The 26,848-nt window shown below is 46.1% G+C and overlaps 1 protein-coding gene across 3 annotated transcripts in view; it reads left to right on the forward strand.

Moving 5' to 3' along the window:
• The first annotated feature begins 2,994 nt into the window (after nt 1-2,994).
• The window catches only part of PAIP1 (poly(A) binding protein interacting protein 1), a 29,346-nt gene continuing 5,492 nt past the window's right edge, over nt 2,995-26,848 (forward strand). Inside the window, exons 1-9 of one of the 3 annotated variants that reach the window (XM_066378063.1) lie at nt 2,995-3,153; nt 4,404-4,552; nt 12,652-12,837; nt 16,010-16,122; nt 18,215-18,326; nt 20,194-20,319; nt 23,658-23,764; nt 24,643-24,760; nt 25,760-25,814. In XM_066378063.1, coding sequence (XP_066234160.1) covers nt 4,457-4,552; nt 12,652-12,837; nt 16,010-16,122; nt 18,215-18,326; nt 20,194-20,319; nt 23,658-23,764; nt 24,643-24,760; nt 25,760-25,814 — 913 coding nt within the window. In that variant the 5' untranslated portion in view covers nt 2,995-3,153; nt 4,404-4,456. Of the gene's footprint in view, nt 3,154-3,376; nt 3,883-4,403; nt 4,553-12,651; nt 12,838-16,009; nt 16,123-18,214; nt 18,327-20,193; nt 20,320-23,657; nt 23,765-24,642; nt 24,761-25,759; nt 25,815-26,848 lie in introns of those variants that run through there. The other 2 variants (XM_066378046.1, XM_066378055.1) reach the window with 2 other exon arrangements.

Genomic DNA, 26,848 nt, shown 5'->3' on the forward strand with positions numbered 1-26,848 from the left:
GATTTGCTACCTCAAGCCCAAACCTTCCCAAATCTATGGTTTCTTTGTCTCAAAGGTATAAAAACTGACTGCTTTGGTCACTTTGGGGAGTTTCATATTTTTATGGGCTCCTATACATACAAAATTTAAATTCATTTTTCTCTTGATGATTTGTCTTAGTCTGTGGTTCTCAAAGTGTGCACCAGGGTGCACTGGTGTCCTAGAAAATTTCCGGGTGCGCCCTAGAAGATTTCCAGGTGTGCCCTATGGTATTTCCAGAGAAATATGTGCCTGTTGGGGACCAAAATACCAACAGGATTTTTGGAGTTTAGATTTTTGGGGGACAGAGGTGTGGGGAATTGGCTGTAAGCTGACAGTCTGCCCAACCTCCCACCTCACTTGCCTGATTAGGTTGCAAAAGGCTGTTAAACTATGGTGCTAGATTGTTTACACTACCCCTCACGTTCCCCAGAAAGACTGGAGGCAAGTTTCTTCTACCCTTGGCTTGGTGTAAAGTTAAAATGATATGTATGGTAGGAGTTTTCTGCACTCAACACAATTAAGAGTTAAAAGAGAAGAATTCTTCAATGTATTGACAAGGAAATGAGAGTTTGTCTTTCAAATATATGCCCAAACATTGAAGAAATCACTAGGACACATCAGGCTCATGTTTCTCATAAACACAAGAATGAAAAAACAACACATTTACGCCGGGACCTGTTGAATTTACTAAATCTTACTAAAGATGTATCTATATATATAAAAGGATAAGTTTTTTGTCATTTTATTATTTTAACCCCTCTTTTTTATAAATTCTAAAAAGCACAACTCGCCCTGGCCGGTTGGCTCAGCGGTAGAGCGTCGGCCTAGCGTGCGGAGGACCCGGGTTCGATTCCCGGCCAGGGCACATGGGAGAAGCGCCCATTTGCTTCTCCACCCCTCCGCCGCGCTTTCCTCTCTGTCTCTCTCTTCCCCTCCCGCAGCCAAGGCTCCATTGGAGCAGAGATGGCCCGGGCGCTGGGGATGGCTCTGTGGCCTCTGCCCCAGGCGCTAGAGTGGCTCTGGTCGCAATATGGCGACGCCCAGGATGGGCAGAGCATCGCCCCCTGGGGGGCAGAGCACCGCCCCTGGTGGGCGTGCCGGGTGGATCCCGGTCGGGCGCATGCGGGAGTCTGTCTGACTGTCTCACCCTGTTTCCAGCTTAAGAAAAATGAAAAAAAAAAAAAAAAATAAAAAAAAAATAAAAAGCACAACTCAAAAAATATAACAGAAAAATGTTTTTTAATGTCAGAATAAATTTAATTTTGTATTTATTTTGTTTAATTACCATAAAAGCACGCTTGGACTTTTTCCCCTTTAATATTTGACTTAGTTATTATAACATATTTCTCAGAAATTTGTATATAGTGCACCTACAATTATTTGTAGGATTTTAAATGCGCCCCGACTTCAAAAAGTTTGAGAACCACTGTCTTAGTCAATTAGATTTTAGACCAGCCAAACCACCTAGACAGGGAGAAGGGAAAAATTTTCTGTCCCTGTATAAGCATGTGGTTTGTTGGGTCTTTCCTCTATAAAAAGCAAGGTCCAAGCAAGAAGTAACTGACAACTACATAAAAGAATGGGTCTTAATATTATAAGTACTAACTCATCTAATTTTCATACTGCAATCTCATCTTGCCTTTGTTCATATCATTTCCATTAGAATTTTTTTTTCTTTTTTTAACAGTTTTTTTATTCACTGATTTGAGAGACAGAGGAAGGGATGGAGGATGGCAGGGACTGGAGGGGGGTAGGAGAAAGATCCATTTTATTGTTCCATTTATTCATGCATTCATTGGTTGATTCTTATAGGTGTCCTGACCAGAGATTGAACCCGCAACGTTGGCATACGGGGAGGACGCTCTAACCAACCGAACAGGTTGTCTTGCCTTTAATATATGCTTGATGCTACAACAAACTTACTTTATAGATGAAGAAACTGAGGCTTGGAGAAGTTAAACCCCTTACTTACCCAAAATCACACAAGCATTAATGGTCAAGGCCAGGGTCCAAACCCAAGCACTGGCCTACTTTAAATCCTACCTTCTCTCTCAACACCAAAGAGCCACACTTGGTGCTCTTTCTTCCCGGGCTTCCTTATTTTTACCAACCATCAACAGCATGAATCATTTACTCATGATTGCCCTCACTAAAACTGTTTTTTCATTCATGTAAGTGATGTTAATGTTTTCTATACTAGCAAGGAGAAAAAAGTTAATGTTTTCTGTATTAGCCAGAAGAGGAAAAAATCATGAATTTTTATTCCTAATTAAAATGATTCTCAAAATTACAGGATTGAAAAAACATTAAACCCTGCTTAAAATACAGGGCTACAATCAATTCGTGATGTTCAATCTAACAGTAAAGGAATAGATTTTTTGCTTCCTTTTCATTACTTATAGTCATCCTTCATTTGGCTTTAATATTTTCAAGACTGACAAAGATCAGTCGTTTACACATAATGTCTATAGAAATTTGCTGTGCAATGCGGTAGCCACTAGCTACATGTGGCTATTGCTCACTTAAAATGTGCCGAATCACACCTGAGATATGCAAAACGTGTAAAATACACATTAGATTTTGAAGTATGTTAATTACATGTTGAAATTATACCGTTTTATGGATATAGTGCATTAAGTAAAAAATACATTAGTAAAATCCATTTCACCTGTTTCTTCTTAGTCGTTAAATGTGGCTTCTAGAAAACGTATAATTACATAAGCGGCTTGCGCGGTATTTATTGCACAGCCCAGAAGATGGAAAAGATGGGCGTTTCATCGAAAGGTAGTGTATTTCCTTAAAATTTCCGGATAGGAGTGATCTGGAGTTAAATGGCTGCAGGGAAGTGAAAGGACGGGGACGGGGGCTGGCGTGTGTGTGTGTGGGGGGGGGGGGGTGACTCTCTCCGCTCCCGCCCCCGCCGCTAACCCAGGAGGTGGCGGAGCTTCCTCCCGGCGGTCCCACCCGGTCCGCGGCGGGTCGGGAGCAGCTTTCCTGCGCGCCCCGGAGGTGCGCGTCAGCGAACCAGGCGCCGGCCCCACGCCCCCTCCCCACGCGTTTTGATTTCCCGGTATCAACTGTCGGCCTCGCGCGTCTCCTCCGAGGACCACGGCGGAGGTCAGGCCCGCCCGGGTAAGCGCTCCTGTCTCTGGGGAGTCGGGATGCACCGCCGGGCCTCCGCGGCGGGCGGGACGGGACGGGCGGGGGCTCGGTCCGGACGCCGCCCGCCGCGGGTACTGAGGGGCCGCGCTGCCCGCCCGTCGCGAGCGGCCCGCGGTGAGGCGCTGCGTTGGCGGCGAACGCGCCCGGGGCCTCCGGGCCGCGGGGGGCCGCTGTGACCCGCCGGGGCGCCGCCGCGCAGGAGGCGGGGGAGCGCGGCTTTAGGGGCGCGTCGGCGCGCGGCGGGCGCGGAGAGAGCGGCGCTCGGCGGCGGTGCTGCAGCTGCCGTCCGCTCCGCCGCGGCGCCGAGGACCGAGCGGGGCCGGCCGCCCCCGTTCCATGCAGCCTGAGTGAGCGCGCGGCCTGCGGCGCCTCCCCCGCGTCCTCCCCAGCGCAGCGCTGCGCGGCCCGCGGCCCGGAGCAGGAGGAGGAGCATGTCGGACGGTTTCGATCGGGCCCCAGGTGCTGGTCGGGGCCGCAGCCGGGGCCTGGGCCGCGGAGGGGGCGGGCCTGAGGGCGGCGGTTTTCCGAACGGAGCGGGGCCTGCGGAGCGGGCGCGGCAGCCGCCGCCGCCGCAGCCCAAAGCCCCGGGCTTCCCGCAGCCGCCGCCGCTGCGCCAGCCCAGGACTGCCCCGCCGCCAGGGGCCCAGTGCGAGCTCCCCGCCGGCCCCCCGCGGCCGCCCCGGCCCGCGCCGCTCCCAGGTATGGAGCCGCGCCTCCCAGGGGACGCGGCCCTCCGGGGCCCCCGCGCGCGCCGCATCAGCCCGCCCGGTCCCCGGAAGCAGCCGCGCGGGCCTGGGGTCTCGGGTGGGGATGGCCCGCGGCGGGTCCGGAAGGTGCTGCGTGAGTCCTTTGTGCGCCCCGCGGGGGAGGGGCCGCGCGCGGGCTCCGAGGGCGGCAGTCCCGGGAGGAAGTCACCCCGCCGCCCCTTCCCCAGCCCTCCGAGGGGACATTTTGGGTGAGCCGCCACCTTTTCCCGACCGGCTCCTTGACAAACAGAAAAGCCCTCAAGCATTCATTGCGGAGGCTAGTGTGTCCCTAAATGAGCTAAAACCGCTCTATTGTTCCTTTTTGCAGGCTCTGCACCTATACTGGCGATAACCTTAAATTTTGTGATCCTTTTTGTTTGACTTAAACGCCACCCCTTCTCAGATGGCTTTTGGGTACATAGTAAATTATGCAAAGGAATAAACGCTCTAACACCATTTTTTTATTTTTCTCAGAACAAGCGAGATCCCAGGACAGTATTCCCCAGCAGAACTCCTTGGAGTCAGGGATGGCTAAACCCCAGGTGGTGGTGGCTCCAGTATTAATGTCCAAGCTGTCTGTGAACGCCCCTGAGTTTTACCCTTCGGGTTATTCTAGTTACACAGTAAGTATACCGTTTCAACAGCGCTAGCTTAATATGACGGGCTAACATGGTGGTTCCCTCATTAACCAGAGCATGCTGGTGTTCTCTGACCTGCCCCCAAAACGTGATTCAGGACTGTATTTTATAGTTTTATCCAGGGTGACAGAGTGGAAGCTCGGGAGTAGACATTCTCTGTTTTGTTCCATGCTGTGTTCTCAGCATCTATAGAGAATCTCTAGACTGATAAACTTGATGTAGGTAAAGAACCCCCACCCCCACCCCCTTCAGACCATAAAACTAAAATTTATGTCCAGACTAAATGGACAACCTATAGAATAGGAGCCTGGCAAAATTGATTTTTAGTTTTGAGTTTAGCAAGACAGCAGAATATTCACTGGTCGAGTTAGAGTAAATCAGAGTGGTTTTGAGGCAGACTAATTTTGTGTAGGTGTTTGAATGTTGAGAAGTACTCATCTGGGCTCTGTTAAGTTTTTAGATGTTTCTGGTTCTAATTAACTATTATGTAGAAGTGTAGGAGGTTTTTGATAGTGTTTACACAGGCATAAATCACTTGCAAGTGTTCAGATTCATCTTTGTCAACATAAGAATTTTAAAAATTGGTCACATTTTTCTTAAATAGCAGGACAAAATGTAGCACAATTGTGGATAAAAAGGAATTTTTTTGCTTAGTTAATTGTAGATGAGGAGCAGGAATCATTCTGTATTGAAGAAATGATGGATAACAGTTGAGCATAAGTCCTATCTTTTCTGTATTTTTAACTTTATTTCCATATTACATATAGAGTAGTGCACATAAGGTTAGCTCAGAGTTTCACAAAGTGAACACTCAGGCAAACAGCATCCAAATTAAGAAAAGAAACATTCATGGCATCCCAAAAGCCCCTTCTGTCTCCTAATCGTTTCTGCTCTCCAGTGATAACCGCTATTTTGGCTTAACAATAGTTTTGCCTCTTTTCAAAATTTATATAAATGGAGTTATACAGAATACAATCTATTTCTTTCTCACTTTCATTAAACATCAAAATTATCCATGTGGTAGCATGTAATTGGAGGTGACTTATTTTCATAGATGTCTTTTTCCATTGTGTGACGGTTATTACAGTCACAGTTGTAGAACATTTGTTTCACTTTGGGGCTATTATGAATAGGGCTGCTGTTCCTGATCATGTCTGGATGGATATGCATCCTTGCTTCTGTTTGTTATATACCAAGGAGTGGATTTGCTGGGATATAGGGTGGCCAGCTTTAGTAGAGACTGCCTACTTGTTTTCTGGAGACTGTTCCAGTGGACACTTGAAGCACTGTGTGATTTCCAGTTTCTACTTGTTTGGCCACACTCAGTACGTTCTTTTTTTAAGTTTAGCCATTCTGGTGAGTGTGTGGTATCTAGTTGTAGTTTTAGTTTGTCTTTCCCCAATAACAAATGGTGGCACACCTTTTTAACTTTTTCCCACCTTCCATATTTCATAGGAAATGTGGAAAAGCTGTATTCCATACTTTAGAAACTCCATGCATCTTAGACTACATTAGAAAAAAGCTGTGGGGCTGGAAAGGGAAAGTGGAGGCATGGCAGGAAGAGCAGTTGATTTGGGTTGATAGCAGCCGTCAGTCATGTCAAGTAGGAGTGAGAGCAGCTTGGGCTCTTGCCAGAAGATTGTATTTGGCCCAGATATGAAAGGATCCATTGGAGAGCTATGAGCAGTTGGATAAACTCTTAAAGGTACTTACTTCCCTTCTAACAGCCATAGCGTTCCCTGTTTGTCTCCGTCCTGACTGAGCTGTTTTATGATAGGAGGGATGCCATTTTCTTCACAGTTCTGTACCGGCTAGTTCTACCTAGCTCAAGTGATTTCTGGGCTAGCTATTGAGCAGTGTATGAACTGTTAGTCTACTTCCTTTGACCACTGTCATCTTTTAGGCATTCCTTGATATCCTTTAATAGACCAACTCCTTTGCTCAGCTCCAGAACAGATTACAAGCTGGAAGCCGGTGGCTCACCTGTGGCCTGCAGGTGTGTCCTCTTTGGCCCTGTTTGTTTGTTTGTTTTGTTTTTAAGTGGCCCACGGTTATTAGATACTACAAATCTGAATATTCTGGTTTCTTGTGAAATCGTAAGAACCTGCCATACAGAACTGCAGTTTTGATTAAAAAAATAATTGGCTGAATAGAGGAAGTCCCTTTAGATGGAGTGTGTGAGCTCTGTTTGCTCCCTGGCTTTATTTCATCTGTTTGTAATACACCTGGATTCTGTAAGCATTCAGTACGTTCCCAAGCCTTAATCCTTTAACCGCCTGTCAAGGCTAAGAGTTTTTTGCAATCCACTTAGTCCTCTGACTCTTAGGATAAGATCTTGTGAGGGAAACGTTTCCTTACAGTAACCATAATCCAAAGTTAGCTATAATCACTCACTCATTCAACCAAGAGCTGAACACTTATCCTGAGTCAAGCATTGGGGATACAGCAGTGAACAAAAGGGACAGAAATTTCTACGTTTGTAAATCTTCTATTCTAGTGGTCTCCTGGCTTGGTCTCTGGAAATGCGTTGGGTCTTCTGTTAGACACGAAAATCTGTTACTCGGTGTTCTTGATCTGAATCGGCTCAAGAAAGAGTGATTTTCCTAACAAGCTGTTATGATAAGCTTTGCTCTGCCTTCTTAACCCTTCCAGAACGCTAAGCCCTTTTACCTTCAGTCCTTTTAATCCCACTGCTAGTATTTCCCGCTGTCTGTGCCTTCTTACCAGTGAGTTTCTGTACCCTCCTGTTTCTGGCCTCTGCTACTGCTGCTCACTCAGATAAACTGTTACATCTTTAATATTTAATCATTGTTCATTTACGAGAACCAGAAGTTACACATAGGAATTCATGAAGCATATAATAGACAGAATTTCCCCCAAACACAAAAATCCCAGCTCTTTTCTTAAGAACATCCCCTTTCAAGGTACTGCCCGGTTTTTCTATGCCTTTCAGGAGTAACATTCTCCAGAATGGGGAATTATTTACAGTTGGTGGTCCATCTCACCGGCTGGTCAAACCTCTGCAGACCGACCTCCCTGATTGTACTGATACTATTTTGGGGACAGTTACTGATGCTCTGGGTTTAAACTCCATTGTCCTCTTAATCCCCATCTTGGACTTTGTTGACCACAGGATGAGCTGGAAGGTTTAACAAGTCACACTGTGCTAGGTCCTGTGAGCACCAAGGGTACGTTTTCAGTCTTTCAAAGGTTCCTGGAATTTTTGTAAGAACTCATTATTTAAGGTAGTGATTTTTGTTCCTATTTTTCTTCTCTCTGTGCATAGTTTCCTTCGCTTTTAAAAGTATGAAACCAACATTCTCTCAGATTTCAGCCTATGAAATTACCCTGCAGCTTTTGATATTATGGGCATCTCTTCTCATTTAACTTTTTTACTTCTTTTTTTTTTTTTGAGAGAGAGAGAGAAAGAAAGAGACTGTTGTGGCACCTTACTTGTTCATTGATTGCTTCTCATATGTGTTGTGGCGGTGGGCGGGGGGGGGGGGGGGGGCACCAGCCAAGCCAGTGACCCCTTGCTCAAGCCAGCAACCTTGGCCTTCAAGCCAGTGACCTTTGGGCCCAATTGAGTGGACATGGGGTCATACCAATGATCCCACACTCAAGCTGGTGAGCTCGGGGTGTTGAACCTCGGTCCAGATTCCCAAGTTGACACTCTGCCCACTGTCCACCGCCTGGTCAGAGTCATTTACCTTTTCTTTGGCTTCTGGGGCAGTGTTCTTTCTTCACCCTCCCAACATGCAGCCCCCTCCTTCTGCATCTCAGAGGGTCATTTTTCCATGGTATTACCTCCTCTGACCGTGGCCACCTTGTCTGCTGATAACTGAAATCTAATTCTTCATCTGAACTCCAGGCTTATCTTTCTATTTATTTTGACCTCTTCATAAGGATCCTCACATTCAAGCTCAAGTATAAAGAACCTTTTCTTATATTTTTATATTCTAACCAGCTGCTCAGGCTAAAATCATATTGATATATTGACTCATCTTTCTCTTTCATATTCTGCTCCCCTCAATCTAATTAACTAACGTACAGTTGACGCTTTCAAGGGGTCCACATGAAGGGTAGGGTTACTGATTCCAGTGCAGCTGAAAACTCGTGTAACTTTTGACTCCTCCAAATTTAGTTGGCTCTCGGTATCAGCAGGGGATTGGTTCCGGGACCAGGTGGATGTCAGAGGGCATGGAGGCCCAGATCCCCTGTGTAACATGGCATAGATCAGTGCGTGCAGCCAGCCCTCCACACCTCCAGACTCCCAACCCGTTGAAAACAGAATAGAAAAAAGCTGGCCTTTCTTTCTGAAAGGTGTCAGGCAAGTACCTGTCTCCTTGGGGCCTCTTTCTGTTTCGGTTAAACATTACCTCTTCAGGGCCCTTCCCTGACCGTTTCCTCATCGCATCTCAGTGTCTGAATGCTACCTGTGCAGCCGGAACCTGAGTTTGGGGTCAGCTGCACCCTGACGGCTCCACCGCCTGAGTCGACTCAGTTTCCTTCATTCCCACTGCTTTGGATTCGGTTCCCATGTCAACAGGGTGTTGAGAGTACCTGTTGTGAAAAAGGAGTTTTCTAATGGGTGCCGCTTTTCATTTCTTGTCACAGAACTTTTTCTAAGAAAAATAAAACTTAAATATTCCTCAGCTTGGAATCCATTCAAGTCCACGGTGAAGAGTAAGAAAATTTTTTCTTAGGATGCCTGAGATAAGGGAGCGAACACAAGCTTTGACTCTCACATGTGGGGTCCTGGTTTGTTTGGGATACTCTGCTGCTCCCAGAGCAGCTTAACTTTCTGCTTTTACCTTCAGAACTCAACTTTTCTAAAAGAGACTTTTGCTCATTAGAAAAAGAAAAAGAAAAACTGAAGTCGGTGTTCTACACCTGTGTTTTTCAACCACATGTCTGTGGATTACAGGTCTGTAGTCCACATACCACAGGGTGGTTAACTCTTTGTGGGCCCGCACTGGACCGGCGGTTGAAACCACTGCTCTAGATTCTGTTTTGCCACAATAAATGACGTTTGATAGAAACCATTAGGAAATTAATTCCTTCAGCTGGGATCTGTAAACTTCCTGCATCTCATTGTCAGTAATAGTAGGATACTACAGGTTTGTAAAACCCCAAACTGTGTATCAAAATCTTAACCTAGTTTTTAATTGTAAAATTCACACATGTATGTGGTTAACATTAAGTATGTTATTTACATGCATGTGGTTAACATTAAATGTTATATACATTTATAATGTGTAACTACTTTCACAATTTTATAATAAAAGGTCAGTATTTATAATATGAACATTCCTCCATAGGTTACTATTATTATCCCTTGTTTATCTTTTCAGAAATTTTATTGCCTATAAGTTGCTTTAAAAAAATTAGTTGTACTAAAATACGGTTCTATATTCTTCTTTAACACTGTATTAGCGATGTTTCTTTATTGCAGTATGTAAACCTTGTTTTCCTCAGTGGCCATGTGCTACTCGATTATATGGATATAAGGTAACATATTCAACCAAGACCTTGCTGATGGATTGTTCGATGAATTTTTGGTGCTATCTTTACTTATGGTGAAGTTGGCTTTTAAGCTTCTCTGTTAATTATTTGTAGTATGGCATAGAGGCTCAAAGATGGGCTGTGTCGTGTGCTCACTTCTAGCTCTGTGACTGTGTTAATGACATGGTCCTTGCTACATGGTCCTTCCTTGCCGGACCTGCGTTCACACCTCCGCCCACTGGTACCCCACCACCTTTCGAGGCAGTCTCCTTAGTGTGTTCCCCGCCACCCTCCACGGCCTCCCTGTCTCACTGGCTGTTAGCTACACCCCACACTCGGTTTCTGTGTTCTGACCTTTGTTTCTCAAGGCTGCCGGGCAGGTACCCATCTCCTTGGGCCTCTTTCTGTTTCAGTTGAAACGTTACCTCTTCAGGATCCTTCCCTGCCCATTTCTTTCATCGTATCTCATTGCATTTCTCAGTGTCTGAATGGTGCCTTCCATCAGAGTCCACAGAGGAGGACTCTTCATCTAAGGCCTGACAGTTCACCCCATGCCCAGAACAGTCTGACACCTAGCACTCACTCTATGCCCACACAGTTTTTGTTTGTTTGGATTTTTCCAAAGTTAGAAGTAGGGAGGCAGAGAGACAGACTCCCGCATGTGCCAACTGGGATATACCCGGCATGCCCACCAGGGGGCGATGCTCTGCCCACCTGGGCCGTTTGCACCATTGCTGCTGGAGCCATTCTAGCGCCTGAGGCAGAGGCCATGGAGCCATCCGCAGTGCCCAGGACTTGACTCCAATGGAGCCTTGGCTGCAGGAGGGGAAGAGAGAGAGAGGAAGGAGAGGGGAAAGGGTGGAGAAGCAGATGGGCACTTCTCCTGTGTGCCCTGACAGGGAAATGAACCCAGGATTTCCATATGCCAGGCTGACGCTCTACAGCTGAGCCAACCGGCCAGGGCTCCTACACGGTTTTGAATGACAAACATACACGCAGCTGGTGGCTGGTGGCTTATTAATGAATTAATCAGTATCATCCTAGGTACCAAGAAGTATAGCTTCTTATCGTTCTAATGCTTTATGCTTTTTACACTGTAGCCATTTTAGGCATGAAAACATGGCTGTCCCATTTGGAATATGTTTCCGTCTTTTCCTAGAAATTTAAAAAGTTATTTGTTGAACACTTGGTGCCTTACTGTATGCTAGTCACTGTCCAGAGGAATTTACTCATTAACTCAATAACTCCTTAGTCGCAAGCTGTAATATTTGTGATTCATGACTTTGAATTGAATCACCATTAATTCAGTGAGTCGTTTAATTTGGATTCAGTTGTGTGTGTGATCAGACAAACATTTAATGTATGAGTTCACCTGTTCTTCTCAGTGAACACTGAGCATGATCAAGACACATGGCTCTGCTATTCCTGCACCTTGTGTTATTTGTCATGCAAAGTATCACTTTCGTGTCTAGAGATAAATAAAAATTGTGCAACATGGCCACTGTATTCAGCTGAGGACAGAGTGGTTAGTATCGACAATGGAGGAACAGTGGGTGCTTGGTCTTTCCACCAAAGCTGTGTGTGCGCCTCCAGCACAGAGCTTTCTTTTCCTAAGGGGAATTTTAACAGAAGGGTGTGATTTCCTTTTTTTTTTCTTTTATGCACTCACTGACTTAGAACTTAACCTTTTCTGTAGTTATAATTCTAATTCTTTTATATTGGTTTCTCATTTGATTCCTTTTGGAAAGGGGCAGATTTCATCCAGCAACATGGTCATTGTCAGATCGTAACTGTTACTTAAACTTCAGAATGCTTTGGATGGTATTCCAGACGTTGAGGTGAAAGTTGATGCTCTGTTACCTTTTGCAGTACTCACCTGTTCAGCTTCTTGCCGTTAATTAAAAGGTTCGGAACTTCCAAAGGTGATAGTAGTGGAGACATTGCTTGGAAACTGCTACTATCAAGGTTGGCTTGAAACCTGGATGTGGCAGCCAGCCAGAAAGTCTCCTTCCACAGTGCACTGGGATGGGATTGCAGTGTCCTAACTGGATACATTTCCCTGTCCTTCGGTATCAACACACAGATGGCAGACCTTACTAGCTTTTTCAATATACAAATTGTCAAATATCTGCCAGGATTTAGAGAGCGGTTTAATGAATCTTCACGGCCTGTCAGCTGCATGTGGCCGGCCATTCTTGGTTCTACATCCCTGGCCCCTGCTCCCCTCCCATTGCATGTTTTAGATCTTACTGTATCTATAAATAAAGATCTTAATTTTGATATTGGTATCATAGTGAAATACTGGTTTACACGTCTCAGCCGCCTTGTAAATTGCCGGAGAGAGAAGACAGTTCCCCACCCAGCTGGATGGAGTCCCTCAGTTACAACATTCTGGCCATTGGGCAAGAAAGAATGATAGCTCAGTGGACTTAATTTTACTGAAGAAAATGAAAAATTTTATCATATGAAGGGTCCTTTAAAAAGTCATTTGTGCTAGAGACATTTCAGCCTAAAGTTGCCTCATGTTTATTTTAGCCAGTTGCATGAATTAAAGGTTTGTTTGTTTTTTAACTTTATAGGAATCCTATGAGGATGGTTGTGAGGATTATCCCACTCTACCAGAATATGTTCAGGATTTTTTGAATCATCTTACAGAGCAGCCTGGCAGTTTTGAAACTGAAATTGAACAGTTTGCAGACACCCTGAATGGCTGGGTTACAACAGATGATGCTTTGCAAGAACTTGTGGAACTAATCTATCAGCAGGTAGGTCGGCTGGGGGCACATGGTGGGCAGCAGGTGGCGTCCTCAAAGTCCAAGGATGGCAGCTGTTCTTCAGGGAGGCCAGCTGCTGTCCACCTGCCTCCACACCTGTTACCTCTGGAAACTTTTAAAGTCTCTGCCCTGAAATTCCTGTCGAGAGGGTCCCTGGCTGGAGCCGGACTGCAGACCCACTGTGTAGCCATGGGTCACACGGGCAGCTGGGAGGAGCTTTGGGCATTCTTGGGGAAGGCTCCATTCATGTCATGCCCTTTCGCCACCGCTTTCTGGTTTTTGGGATCTGAAATTAACATTAAAAAGACGGCAGTATTTCCTCCTAGATGTTGAATAGTATGAGCATTATTGGGTAGAGGAGAAAGAGATCACGGGAGAACTTTCTTGCCTCATAAATGAACCCTTTAAAAACACACACACACACACACACACACACAAAACACCATGTCTTAACATTTCTGTTTTTCTTTATTCACAATTTTCAAGGATTTATATATTAATTCCTTAAAAATCTAACATTTAGATCAGGGGTCCCCAAACTTTTTACACAGGGGGCCAGTTCACTGTCCCTCAGACCGTTAGAGGGCCGGACTATAAAAAAAAAACTATGAATAAATCCCTGTGCACACTGCACATATCTTATTTTAAAGTAAAAAAAAAACAAACAAAAACAAAATGGGAACAAATACAATATTTAAAATAAAGACCAAGTAAATTTAAATCAACAAACTGACCAGTATTTCAATAGGAACTAGGCTCCTCTCACTGACCACCAATGAAAGAGGTGCCCCTTCCGGAAGTGCGGCGGGGGCCGGATAGATGGCCTCAGGGGGCCGCATGTGGCCCGCGGGCCGTAGTTTGGGGACCCCTGATCTAGATTGTTTGTTTCATGCAAAGTTCAGTTTTGATTTTTGCATATTGTCACTGACACATGAATGCTGTTTTAAGGGGGCGGGGAAATAGCACTGGACTTTTAAGGCTGGTAAGGTTACATAGGACCAAAAAGGGGTAGAACAGGGACCTAAATAGAACCTGCAGTGCCCCTGAAGTCGCTGCGGAGTGAACAGTGGAACGTGGACCGTGCGGGAGGGTGACTGATGGCAGGCAGGCAGTGGTGGTATTTCGTCATCCAGTGTCTCATCGGGCTACATTTCCAGTTTGTTCTGGGTTGTTACTAGACTCCCTGCTATTACCTGGCCCAGTGATTTTCAACCTTTACGCATTTATTTTTATTATTTATTGACTTTAGAGGGAGAGGGAGAGAGAGAGAGAGACATGGATTTGTTGTTCCACTTATTCATGCATTCATGGGTTGACTCTTGCATGTGCCCAGGGATCGAATCTGCAACCTTGGCTCATCAGGATGACATTCTCACCAACAGAGCTACCGGGCCAGGGCTATTTTCAACTTTTTTCATCTCACGGCACGCATAAACTAATTACTAAGATTTTGCGGCACACTAAAAAATATATTTTTTGCCAATCTGACAAGAAAAATAGGTATAATTTTCATTCATTCACACCGGACAGCTGTTTGGCAGCTGCATTGGCAGTTGTCATTATTTTATTTAAGGGTCTAGGGGAGAGGAGGCCGTGCCCCTGACTCAGTAGTCAGGTCATGCATGTTTTGAACGTTCCTGTGGCACACCGGTTGAAAATCGCTGACCTAGCCGGTATTCAGGTCTCCAGAATTGCTTGAGATTTTAGGAAAATAGAACTGTTCTATTTGTCCTCATACCTACTTTCAGCCTCTAAATGGACTGAAAAAGAACATGAGAAAAGAAAATGGAAGAATCATACTTCTTAAACTTTCGGTTTCTCTCCTGTTGCATTTTGGCTCTTTGGTAGGCTGCCCGACCACAGCTCCTTGAGAGTATCATTTTTGTATTTCAAGTCTTTTGTGGTATCAGATACACATGTGTGGTGTCAGGAGAAGCCAGCCTTTCTTCCTTGATGAGAGTGTACAGGGTCCAGGTGAGCAAGGAAATAACTAGAAACAAAAAGCTCTAATAATGCCTGACCAGTGGTGGCGCAGGGGATAGAATGTCAGCCTGAAACACTGGGGTGACTGGTTTGAAACCCAAGGTCACCAGTCCCGATTCAGGTCAAGGCACTTACGAGAGACAATCAGTGTACAGTTAAGTGAAGCATCGAGTTGGTGCTTCCTCTCTTCCTCCTCCCTTTGCCATCTCTTTCCCTTCCTGTCTCTTCTCTCTCAAAAATAAAAATAAATCCCATAATTATAAAGTACTTAATCATGCCGAGTAATGCTGAAATCCAGTGCTATTTCCCCGCCCTCTTAAAACAGCATTCATGTGTCAGTGACAATATGCAATAGACCCAACATAGGGTCAGAAGGACATCAAGGCACTTGTTAGATCTAGACTCTGGTTAACTACCTTTGTGACCTTGGCTGAGGTCCTTAACTTCTTAATGTGTATTTTTCTTACCTAACATTTGGTAGTGAGCTATGTTCTCTGCTATTTAAAAACTACAGTGAAAGTTAAACTTCATGAGTACTGCTTTGGCTGTATCGTACAGTTTGATATGTAGTGTTTTCTCACTGCCTTATATTTTTAAATGGCTTATCTAGCTTAATGTCCACATTACTCCAAGTGTTTCTGGGCATTGTTTGTTAATCACTCACACCAGGCACCATTAATCGCCTCTTTAGGGATCAGGAAACGGAAGCTCAGGTAGGTTTCAGTGATGTCCAGAGTCACAGAGCACAAGGCCTGAGCATCTCGTTCTGGACAACCCGACACGAGAGGTGGTGCCCTGCTGTCACTGTGGGCGTCGCAGTTCAGTAGTTTGGCAGATGCCCTTATTCATAACTGGCCCTGTGCCCCTGAGTGCATGCACATGTTTTGTGCAAAACTGGGTTCGTGCAAAGACATACCGTCTCTGCTTTCTGGTCACATCGGGTAAGGGAGGGGGAGAGCTTGCCATAAACATCGTTCTCTGTATGTGTTCTGTTTCTCGGTGTGCGGTTGGGAGGGAGAGTTCACTACTTTCCTTAGGCCCAGCAATTATAAAAGACTTGCACTTTTTCTTTTCAATATGGTTGTTTGGGGGAATGGAAATGTTTTTTTCCTCCATAGAATGTTGCTGCTTGCATTAATGATGACGTGTCTGTGTCATACACAATTTTTCTTTTTGAAAGGCCACATCTATTCCAAATTTCTCCTACATGGGAGCTCGCCTGTGTAATTACCTGTCCCATCATCTGACAATTAGCTCACAGAGTGGCAACTTCCGCCAATTGCTACTTCAAAGGTCAGTGTGAATAAATGAAATTAAAGGTGCACTACTTCTGAAGGTCCTAGAATTTGCCTGTTTCTGGTTTTTCCTTTTTTTCCAAAGAGTGTACGTTATAGAAAGTTGCAGGAGAGAATAGAACAGGCCATTCTTATTTGTATAGTATTCAAAGTTTACAGTTCTACATCAGTCTTTTTTTGTAATGGTCTCTGCCTTTGGTTTTGTACTTAGAAACACCTTCCCTTTCCCGAGTTCTTAAAAATGATTACTTGTATATTTCTTTGTACTTTGTACTTGGGTTTCTAGCAAGGATCTAATGTATTTATTGCCACATGTTTAGCCAGTTTTTCTTACAGCACTGTTTTTTTCTTTTTTGTGTGTGTGTGTATTTTTCTGAAGTTGGAAGTGGGGAGACAGTCAGACAGATTCCCGCATGCGCCCGACCGGGATCCACCCGGCATGCCCACCAGGGGGGCGATTTTCTGCTCATCCGGGGCGTTGCTCTGTTGCAACCAGAGCCATTCTAGCGCCTGAGGCAGAGGCCATAGAGCCATCCCCAGCGCCTGGGCCAACTTTGCTCCAATGGAGCCTTGGCTGCGGGAGGGGAAGAGAGAGACAGAGAGGAAGGAGAGGGGGAGGGGTGGAGAAGCAGATGGGTACCTCTCCTGTGTGCCCTGGCCGGGAATCGAACCCAGGACTCCTGCACGCCAGGCCAACGCTCTACCACTGAGCCAACCGGCCAGGGCCTCTTTGCTAGTCTTGCATGCTTATTTTCTCCAGTGAACCTCAGAATCAGCATGTGAAATTATACAAATCTTATTTATTAGCTATTTTTGGGATGGCATTGAATTCATAAACCAATTTAGGGGAAGTAATTATAATTTGAGTCTTTTTATTCAATAACAAAGTTGTCTTTGAGTTTATTATTGTTTGCACAGTAGTTCTTTAAAGATACTTTTAATAGTTCAGAATATTTCATCACAAGGTTACACTGCACAGGAACGGAATCAAGCTTCCAGAAGTCGCCTCAGAGACACCTGAAAGCAAGTGTTAGATGCAGGTGTACTCAAATACATGCGGACGAGACCCCTTGTGCCGCTGACAAGGCTGGCTGGGCATTTGGGGGACACAGAGCAAAGATGGGTTCCTGTCTCTTCACACCAAAATATGTTTGAGATAAATTGAAGATTTAAATAAAAGTGAAACAGTAAATAAAAGGAGGAAAACTGGCCAAAAAAATCTTAGGTTCTTTTGAAGAGCAAGAGAGAAGCTTATGGAAATAATGGCTTTCATTCATGAACAGTTTCGGTTGCTTTCTGAAATAATTTTTTTAAAAACACAATTTGCCAACCTTAATACCACCTTACTAATAAAGATAAGGAAAATAATATTTAACACAAAAATGGTAAACATTTGAAGCCCATTTAAACAAATCCAGGTTAGTAGCAGCTGACACCATAGTGCACTGAAGCAGATGGTGCCAGCCTATGGTGGTCATTATAGAAACCTGGTAGGACCCACATGTCAGCAAAGCTCCAAGAGGGAGGTTCTTTTTGTTATTGGTGAGGCAGACGGGCCCAGTGGGGTGGGGCGTGTAAGTTACTTGATCCCTTCAGTCTCTGTTGGAAATGGAGACCAAATTAATTGCTTTCTCTGTGTCTATTCAATTGGGGACTTTCCCCTTACTTCTCTAATTTATATAATGGAAATTACAAGGATAGTGGGTTTAATAAGAATTAATTTTATTTTCAGCTTATTTGGATTCTGTATATTTTTAAAAATCTGTTTCAAGGTTCACATACTCAGAGTAGAGCATTTTACAGAGATAGTTCAGGTAAAGCCTATGTTGTTTAAACTTATTATTCTTTGATCTGATAGGTTAATTTTCAACTCTTTTTATCAGTTTCTTAAAACTTAGGCATCTTCGTGTGAAAAGATGGTGCATGGTCTGGTGTCCACAGCAGACAGGAATTTTTATTGTTGGAAGTCAGGGAATTGGTGTGTTGTACTTGTCTCTGTGTTTGTGGACAACTGGACCGACAAATGGTTATCTTGTTGGACTATTTAAAAAGTAAAGCAATGAGAGCTGACACCAGGCTTGTCTTACTAGGTGTCGGACCGAGTACGAGCTGAGAGATGAGGCCGCGAAGGGGGACGAAGCGACCAGAAAGCGGTTCCACGCGTTCGTGCTCTTTCTAGGGGAGCTTTTCCTTAACCTGGAGGTGAGGAGACTTCTCTTTGTTCAGTGAAACTTGAGAACAAATTGATCTCAATGAGGAATGTATTTACCTGATTCATTTACAGCATTAAAAGTGAAATGGAAGGGAAAGAAAAGAATGTCTCAGGGCCCACTCATGGTGATGTCTCTAAAGGAACATCTGGCTGCCCATCCGTGGGCACGGTGCCGGAAAGTAATTTCTGAGCACGTGAAAAAGGTGTTCCATGTTTAAGCTTCTGAAATGTGGACATTTGGATAGTGACTGAAAAGCAACTTGACCTACAGAGCACAAAGCTTTGAGTGAAGAGGGGAGAGACCAGAGTTTCTATTGTTTTCACCAATTCATCCAGATTAGTTTTGGTCTTGCTTTATATATATTCAGCCTTTGAGTAGCGAGTTTTTTGTTACCCCTTTGGTTGAGGATGTACATGAACGTTTGTACTACTCAAAGGGTTAATCTTGAATATAAAATGCATTTGTGCAAAGTGTGCAGCTAAGGTTTCTAAGTTGTTGGCATATTTGAATATATGCCTGTTAGGAGGCAACTCAAGTGCTTGTAATATACTTTGCAATGGATTTGTTTTTTAACTCGTCTCAGATAAAGGTTTATCTTTTTTTTTTTTCCTGTATTTTTCTGAAGCCGGAAACAGGAAGAGACAGTCAGACAGACTCCCGCATGCGCCCGACCGGGATCCACCCGGCACGCCCACCAGGGGGTGACGCTCTGCCCACCAGGGGGCGATGCTCTGCCCCTCCGAGGCGTCGCTCTGTTGCAACCAGAGCCACTCTAGCGCCTGGGGCAGAGGCCTAGGAGCCATCCCCAGCGCCCAGGCCATCTTTGCTCCAGTGGAGCCTCGGCTGCTGCGGGAGGGGAAGAGAGAGACAGAGAGGAAGGAGAGGGGGAGGGGTGGAGAAGCAGATGGGCGCTTCTCCTGTGTGCCCTGGCCGGGAATCGAACCCGGGACTTCTGCATGCCAGGCCGACACTCTACCACTGAGCCAACCGGCCAGGGCCAAGGTTTATCTTCTTAAACCTTGAATTGAGGACTTAGTACCATAAACATCACTGAAAGCACCTGAATTCACTATCAGGTGTATGTCAGTGCATCTAAACATCCACATCCAATCTAGTGCCTACTTACCATCCCTTTTTATCACAGTAGGCTTGCTTTTTTCTTCTTTTCCAAGTGAGAGGAGGGGAGGGAGAGAGATAGATTGCGTGTGTGCCCCACCGGGGTCCACTCAACAACCCCTGTCTGGGGCCAGTGCTCTGCCCACCTGCAGCCATGTTCAGGGGGGCTTAATTTTTTTTAAATTTCATGTCTTAATCCATTTCGGTTGGTTGGATAAGCCAGAATACATAAGAGCACCCATGTAAAATGTGCCTCGAGCAGCGAGCCATTGTAGGAGTGCAGCCGTGGTCCTCTTTGGAAGGGCCAGTGCTGTGTGGGGAGTGGGAAGGTCAAGCCTGATCCAGCCCGAGCGCCCAGACATGGACCTCGTGCTCGTGCTCATGCTCGTGCAAAGTCGGAGCATTTGTAAACAGTGTAAAAAGCAGAGTAGACTGCCGTGCGTTTTCAAAAAAGGTGGTAGCTTAATAGACGGGACATGTCCTCCTGAAGCAGTGACATTCAAGGAGGCTGACGTAATCTGGGCCATGTGTTACGTGATAAATGAAAAAGGTTACCTACAGTGTACTAGTTTTATGAGAAGTCTTAGTTACATATGAGGCAAGTACTTTTGTGAAGGTATCACTGTGTGTGCCTGTGATTTTGGTATTAATGTAAAATACCAGCTCTTGCTTAGGCCATTTCTAGTATATCTGTATTATATTTTGGCATAGTTGCTTTTTATTTTCTTTTATCACAAAAGATCAAAGGAACAAATGGACAGGTGACGAGAGCAGATATTCTTCAGGTTGGTCTCCGGGAGTTGCTGAACGCCCTCTTTTCTAACCCTGTGGATGATAACCTGATCTGTGCAGTAAAGTTACTGAAGGTAGGTTTTACTTACTTTCCGTAAAATGGGACCGTTGTACCCCTTTAATGTGTAACTTGGAGAGAGGGAAACTGTGTAGTTCACACATGAACTCAACATATTATTACTTTAAGTTAAATATTGACATTTTACTCTGCTCCCGAATTTAAATATTGGACAAGCTGTATATATGTACATGATGTAAGGGCCACATTTGAAAAGTGAAAAATGGGAATTCTTCCCTCTGCCCCTCCCATCCCGTGTCTGTCGGTGTGCTCTCCTGAGCACGCTCTCTCTGATGTGGGTGTGCTCTCGTGAGCGCGCTCTCTCTGATGTGGGTGTGCTCTCCTGAGCGCGCTCTCTCTGATGTGGGTGTGCTCTCGTGAGCGCGCTCTCTCTGATGTGGGTGTGCTCTCGTGAGCGCGCTCTCTCTGATGTGGGTGTGCTCTCGTGAGCGCGCTCTCTCTGATGTGGGTGTGCTCTCCTGAGCGCGCTCTCTCTGATGTGGGTGTGCTCTCGTGAGCGCGCTCTCTCTGATGTGGGTGTGCTCTCGTGAGCGCGCTCTCTGATGTGGGTGTGCTCTCGTGAGCGCGCTCTCTCTGATGTCGGTGTGCTCTCGTGAGCGCGCTCTCTGATGTGGGTGTGCTCTCGTGAGCGCGCTCTCTCTGATGTGGGTGTGCTCTCGTGAGCGCGCTCTCTGATGTGGGTGTGCTCTCCTGAGCGCGCTCTCTCTGATGTGGGTGTGCTCTCGTGAGCGCGCTCTCTCTGATGTGGGTGTGCTCTCGTGAGCGCGCTCTCTCTGATGTGGGTGTGCTCTCGTGAGCGCGCTCTCTCTGATGTGGGTGTGCTCTCGTGAGCGCGCTCTCTCTGATGTGGGTGTGCTCTCGTGAGCGCGCTCTCTCTGATGTGGGTGTGCTCTCGTGAGCGCGCTCTCTGATGTGGGTGTGCTCTCGTGAGCGCGCTCTCTCTGATGTCGGTGTGCTCTCGTGAGCGCGCTCTCTCTGATGTCGGTGTGCTCTCGTGAGCGCGCTCTCTGATGTGGGTGTGCTCTCGTGAGCGCGCTCTCTCTGATGTGGGTGTGCTCTCGTTAGCTCTCGTGAGCGCGCTCTCTGATGTGGGTGTGCTCTCGTGAGCGTGCTCTCTCTGATGTGGGTGTGCTCTCGTGAGCGCGCTCTCTCTGATGTGGGTGTGCTCTCGTGAGCGCGCTCTCTGATGTGGGTTTGCTCTCGTGAGCGCGCTCTCTCTGATGTGGGTGTGCTCTCGTGAGCGCGCTCTCTGATGTGGGTGTGCTCTCGTGAGCGCGCTCTCTCTGATGTGGGTGTGCTCTCGTGAGCACGCTCTCTCTGATGTGGGTGTGCTCTCGTGAGCGCGCTCTCTCTGATGTGGGTGTGCTCTCGTGAGCGCGCTCTCTGATGTGGGTTTGCTCTCGTGAGCGCGCTCTCTCTGATGTGGGTGTGCTCTCGTGAGCGCGCTCTCTGATGTGGGTGTGCTCTCGTGAGCGCGCTCTCTCTGATGTGGGTGTGCTCTCGTGAGCGCGCTCTCTCTGATGTGGGTTTGCTCTCGTGAGCGCGCTCTCTGATGTGGGTGTGCTCTCGTGAGCGCGCTCTCTCTGATGTGGGTGTGCTCTCGTGAGCGCGCTCTCTCTGATGTGGGTTTGCTCTCGTGAGCGCGCTCTCTGATGTGGGTGTGCTCTCGTGAGCGCGCTCTCCCTGATGTGGGTGTGCTCTCGTGAGCGCGCTCTCCCTGATGTGGGTGTGCTCTCGTGAGCACGCTCTCCCTGATGTGGGTGTGCTCTCGTGAGCGCGCTCTCTCTCTTGTGGCATGCATCTCTACCGCCGCCCGAGAGCTCGGGTGATGACATGGTCCAGGTGTCCTTCTTGCTGCAGTAGCTTCCTGTGCACGTCGTTTGTCCACGCTGTCATTGAACAGTGGGTTATTTGCAGTTTAGTCTTTGCCACGCTGTCAGTGATACTTCGTGTCTTTACATGTGCAGTTGTTTTTATAGCTTAAATTCCTGCACAAAGGTTTGGGGGATCAGAGAGTGTGTAGGCTCTAATTTGATAAGTACAGATGCTACTTGACTTAGGATGGGCTTATGTCCCACTAAACCCTTGTAAGCTGAAAATATTGTAAGTTGAAAACATAGTTAACACACCTAACCTACCAAACAGCAGAGCTTAGCCCAGCCTACCTTAGATGGCTCGGGACACTTAGATTAGGATACAGTGGGCAGGACCTCTAATGCATGGAAACACTGTAGAGCAGGGGTAGTCAACCTTTTTATACCTACCGCCCACTTGTATCTCTGTTAGTAGTAAAATTTTCTAACTGCCCACCGGTTCCACAGTAATGGTGATTTATAAAGTAGGGAAGTAACGTTACTTTATAAAATTTATAAAGCAGAGTTACAGCAAGTTAAAGCATATAATAATAATTACTTACCGAGTACTTTATGTTGGATTTATTTATACTTTGGTTGCTCCGCTACCGCCCACCATGAAAGCTGGAACGCCCACTAGTGGGCAGTAGGGGCTAGGTTGACTACCACTGCTGTAGAGTATCAGTTGTTTACTCCTGATTACGTACCGGCTTGGGGGCTCTAGCTCTCAGCCACGGCCCAGCATCCTGAGGATCTCAGCACATTTCACCAGCCTGGACAAAGAGTAAAGTTCAGAGTAGTTTCTCCCAAATGCTTACTGCTTTCGAACCTTTGTAAAGGTAAAAAATTGTAAGTCTGACTGTCATAAGTTGGGGACATTCTGTAATGCCAAATTTCCCTTCCAAACACTCAACCAGGGTGCATTCCCACAGCAGTGAATGGGCACACCTCTTCCCCATGCATGTCCTTATCGGGGACGGATGCCATCCATGTTGGGTTTGGTCTTGCAGTAGGTGAGAGTAAATATGAAAGCCTCATTTTAGTATGCACTTTCCTGACGTCTAGTGCAGTTAAGCATTTCTTTATGTTTGCTAGGCATATTTTTAGTTTCTGTGAGTTACCTGTTTATATCTTTAACTCATTTTTTCCCAATGAGTTGGTATTTGTTTTCATTCGAAGCTCCAATATTTACTGCACTTTGTTTCAAGAAGTGACATTAAAATTTTTGAGCCAGTGTTAGTCATGCAGGCCATGCCTAACATAGTCATTGACACAGAATACTATGATTGAAGTTCTGCTATAGTTCATTAGTTTCTCTCAGTCAAGAACAACATAGAAGGTATTGAGATACCTGAATGTTAGATGGTAGAGAACAATCAGAAATATTTAACTTGTTTACAGAATGCTTGAAGTGCTTCTATTATATTTTTAGAATATCCATGCTTTAATTCTTTATTTTACTGATAACTGCCTTTTTTAGTTGACAGGGTCTGTTTTGGAAGATGCGTGGAAGGAGAAAGGAAAGACGGACATGGAAGAGATTATTCAGAGGATTGAGAACGTCGTCCTGGACGCGCACTGTAGCAGGTGGGAGCAGGCAGGGGACAGCCAGAGACCCCATGTCCTCGCTGTATTTCTGGGTGGTGTTTTTTTAATTAGCTGTAAGCTGTACTTCATTGGAGTAATTACACACGTTATCTTTAAAGGTACAATCCGGTGGCTTCTGCTCACCTCGCCACTTTTCTTCCATTATTCAGTACATATTTTGGTGAAGTACTTACTATAAGCCCAGTGGGAAGCATACAGATGTTTGCAGCATGGCCACTGCCTTTAAGGACCACGTGGTTAATTACATAGGACAGATTTCTAGGCTTCTTAATTTTTTTATTTTTTTATTTATTTTTTATTTTTATTTTTTTGTATTTTTCTGAAGCTGGAAACGGGGAGAGACAGACAGACACCCGCATGCGCCCGACTGGGATCCACCCGGCACGCCCACCAGGGGCGACGCTCTGCCCACCAGGGGGCGATGCTCTGCCCCTCCGGGGCGTCGCTCTGCCGCGACCAGAGCCACTCTAGCGCCTGGGGCAGAGGCCAAGGAGCCATCCCCAGCGCCCGGGCCATCTTTGCTCCAATGGAGCCTTGGCTGCGGGAGGGGAAGAGAGAGACAGAGAGGAAGGAGGGGGCGGGGGTGGAGAAGCAAATGGGCGCTTCTCCTATGTGCCCTGGCCGGGAATCGAACCCGGGTCCCCCCGCACGCCAGGCCGACGCTCTACCGCTGAGCCAACCGGCCAGGGCCTTAATTTTTTTATTTTTTAAGGTAAATCTGTGTTATAGGCAATGTCTAGAAAAGTAAAGCAATGGATGTACGTGTTAAATTGATGAAACAGGAGCTGCAGTGTTTCAGGGCCTGACAGCACTTCCGGGGGGTGTACTCTAACCCCCTCTTCGGCTCTTATCTGCAGAGACGTCAAGCAGATGCTCTTGAAGCTTGTGGAGCTCCGGTCAAGTAACTGGGGAAGAGTCCACGCGACCTCAACATACAGAGAAGCAACACCTGAAAATGATCCTAACTATTTTATGGTATACCAGTGTTGACTTTTTTTGTTCTTTTTGAGACAGAGACAGAGAGACAGGGACAGACAGACAGGAAGGGAGAGAAATGAGAAGCATCAGTTCTTTGTTGTGGCACCTTAGTTGTTCATTGATTGCTTTCGCATATGTGCCTTGACCGGAGGGACTGCAGTGGAATAAGTGACCCCTTTCTCAAGCCAGTGACCTTGGACTCAAGCTGGTGAGCCTTGCTCAAACCAGATGAGCCCGCGCTCAAGCTGGCGACCTCGAGGTTGTGAACCTGGGTCCTCTGCGTCCCAGTCCGACGCTCTATTCCCTGCGCCACTGCCTGGTCAGGCTGCCAGTGTTTACTTTTTAAATGTTGCTTGTTGCTTGAATTCAGTTGGGGAATTTATAGATGAGTTACATACAGCTGTTCCCAGACTGCCACTGGCTTAGGGTCACAGGCAGTGAGCAGAGCAGGCACACAGAACCATGGAGTCTTCCCATGACAGGCTGGACTAGAGAACCGTCCCCCAGACTTGCTCTTGGGTGTATGTAGGGATTCCAGGAAATGGTTCTTCCAAGGAATTGATAGCAAAGGCCTGCATCTCAGCCTGTTATGTTTGTGTTGCCATAGAGTAAATAAAATAACAACAACGGTTACCAAGCCAACGATGCCCGAAGCTCCTGATGTTAGCAAATATAAAGCAGCTATGGGGGAATTGCTCCCACCATCCCAGGCTTGGAAATTCTCAGAGGAAAGCATGGTGGGGAGGGGAGAACCTCCACTAAAAACGAGCTGACGCTGAGTCATGCCGCCGGCAGGTCAGCTCACCGTGAGGGTGACCAACAGTGGGCACAGTCTTAGAACAAGAACTCAAGATAATAGAATGAAACCTGAAAACCACAGGCTTCCCAATGCCATGTGACCAGTGCAGGCGACGACGTCAGCCATGCTTCGCTGAGAGTGTGCTGTTAACCAGTTCTGACCTTACCGCATACTTTTATCACTTTGTTTCATCCTAGAACGAGCCGACATTTTATACATCTGATGGGGTCCCATTCACTGCGGCTGATCCAGGTATGTTGTTGCCTCACAGCCATTCCCCCATTTTTTGGTAAAACCATACCCTCACCAACACTAAATCGTGGCTTTCCGAAGGGCTCACGTCACTCTAAAATGCAGGGTCAAGGCTCGCCTCGTGTAGAATCACCAGGTGGAAGGTGTGGCTCTGTGGAGCATGGTGTCACCCTCACAAGGAAGGGTTGGAAGAACCCCTCAGTTAACTGCAACTGTTTTCAGTTTGTATTTCCTCTACTATTTTGTTTTTGTACTCTGAACTGTCCAGTGATTAGACTGGAACGGAAAGATGTTTCTAATACAATACATAGCAGTTTTCATTAATATGGGCTAGTACTTGCAGATAAGAATTATGATTTCCATTAATACTTGCTGGGTCAAAGATAATTAGAACCTAAATCTGAGCATGCCTCCTCTTCCTGAGAAGGGCATTTATAGAAGCATTGCTTTCATTGTAATAAATGCACTGTGGTGTGAGCAGGAGAGAAATTCTTCCCATTGGTACAGATGACGACCAGCGTATGGTCAGTGTTCCCGTTTGTTCCCCTGGATAGCAGGCCCTGACTGTCTTTGCCTGTAGCCCAGGAGCCAGAAAGGAGGACTGGTTACTTAACTTCCAACTCTAAATTATGAAACATTCAAAAAGTATAGAAACCACAGAAAACTGACCTGTTGACTCACGGCCAAAAAAAACCCAGTCACGATACAACCAAGGTCATTTTGCCATATTACTAGACAGGTCTTTAATAAAACCAAGTCCTCCACATACTACCAAACCACTCTCTCCTGTCGCCGATCCCTGGCCAAGTTCAGTTGTGCCATTCCTGCTCTCCCGGACAAAATTGCTGTCCCAGGTTTGTGCCATTGAGCTGTCTTTACTTCACACATGTCTGAACTACTGGACTGTCCCAGTATTAACCCAGATGATATCACACTGCACACAGCCTTCTGCAACTTACTTTTATTCAGTATTATGTTTAGTATTTTTCTATGTTGAGATACATATATAGCTTTGGTTTATTTATTTCAAATGG

This window comes from Saccopteryx leptura, chromosome 1 (genome assembly GCF_036850995.1).
Source record: "Saccopteryx leptura isolate mSacLep1 chromosome 1, mSacLep1_pri_phased_curated, whole genome shotgun sequence".
Lineage (NCBI taxonomy): Eukaryota > Metazoa > Chordata > Mammalia > Chiroptera > Emballonuridae > Saccopteryx > Saccopteryx leptura.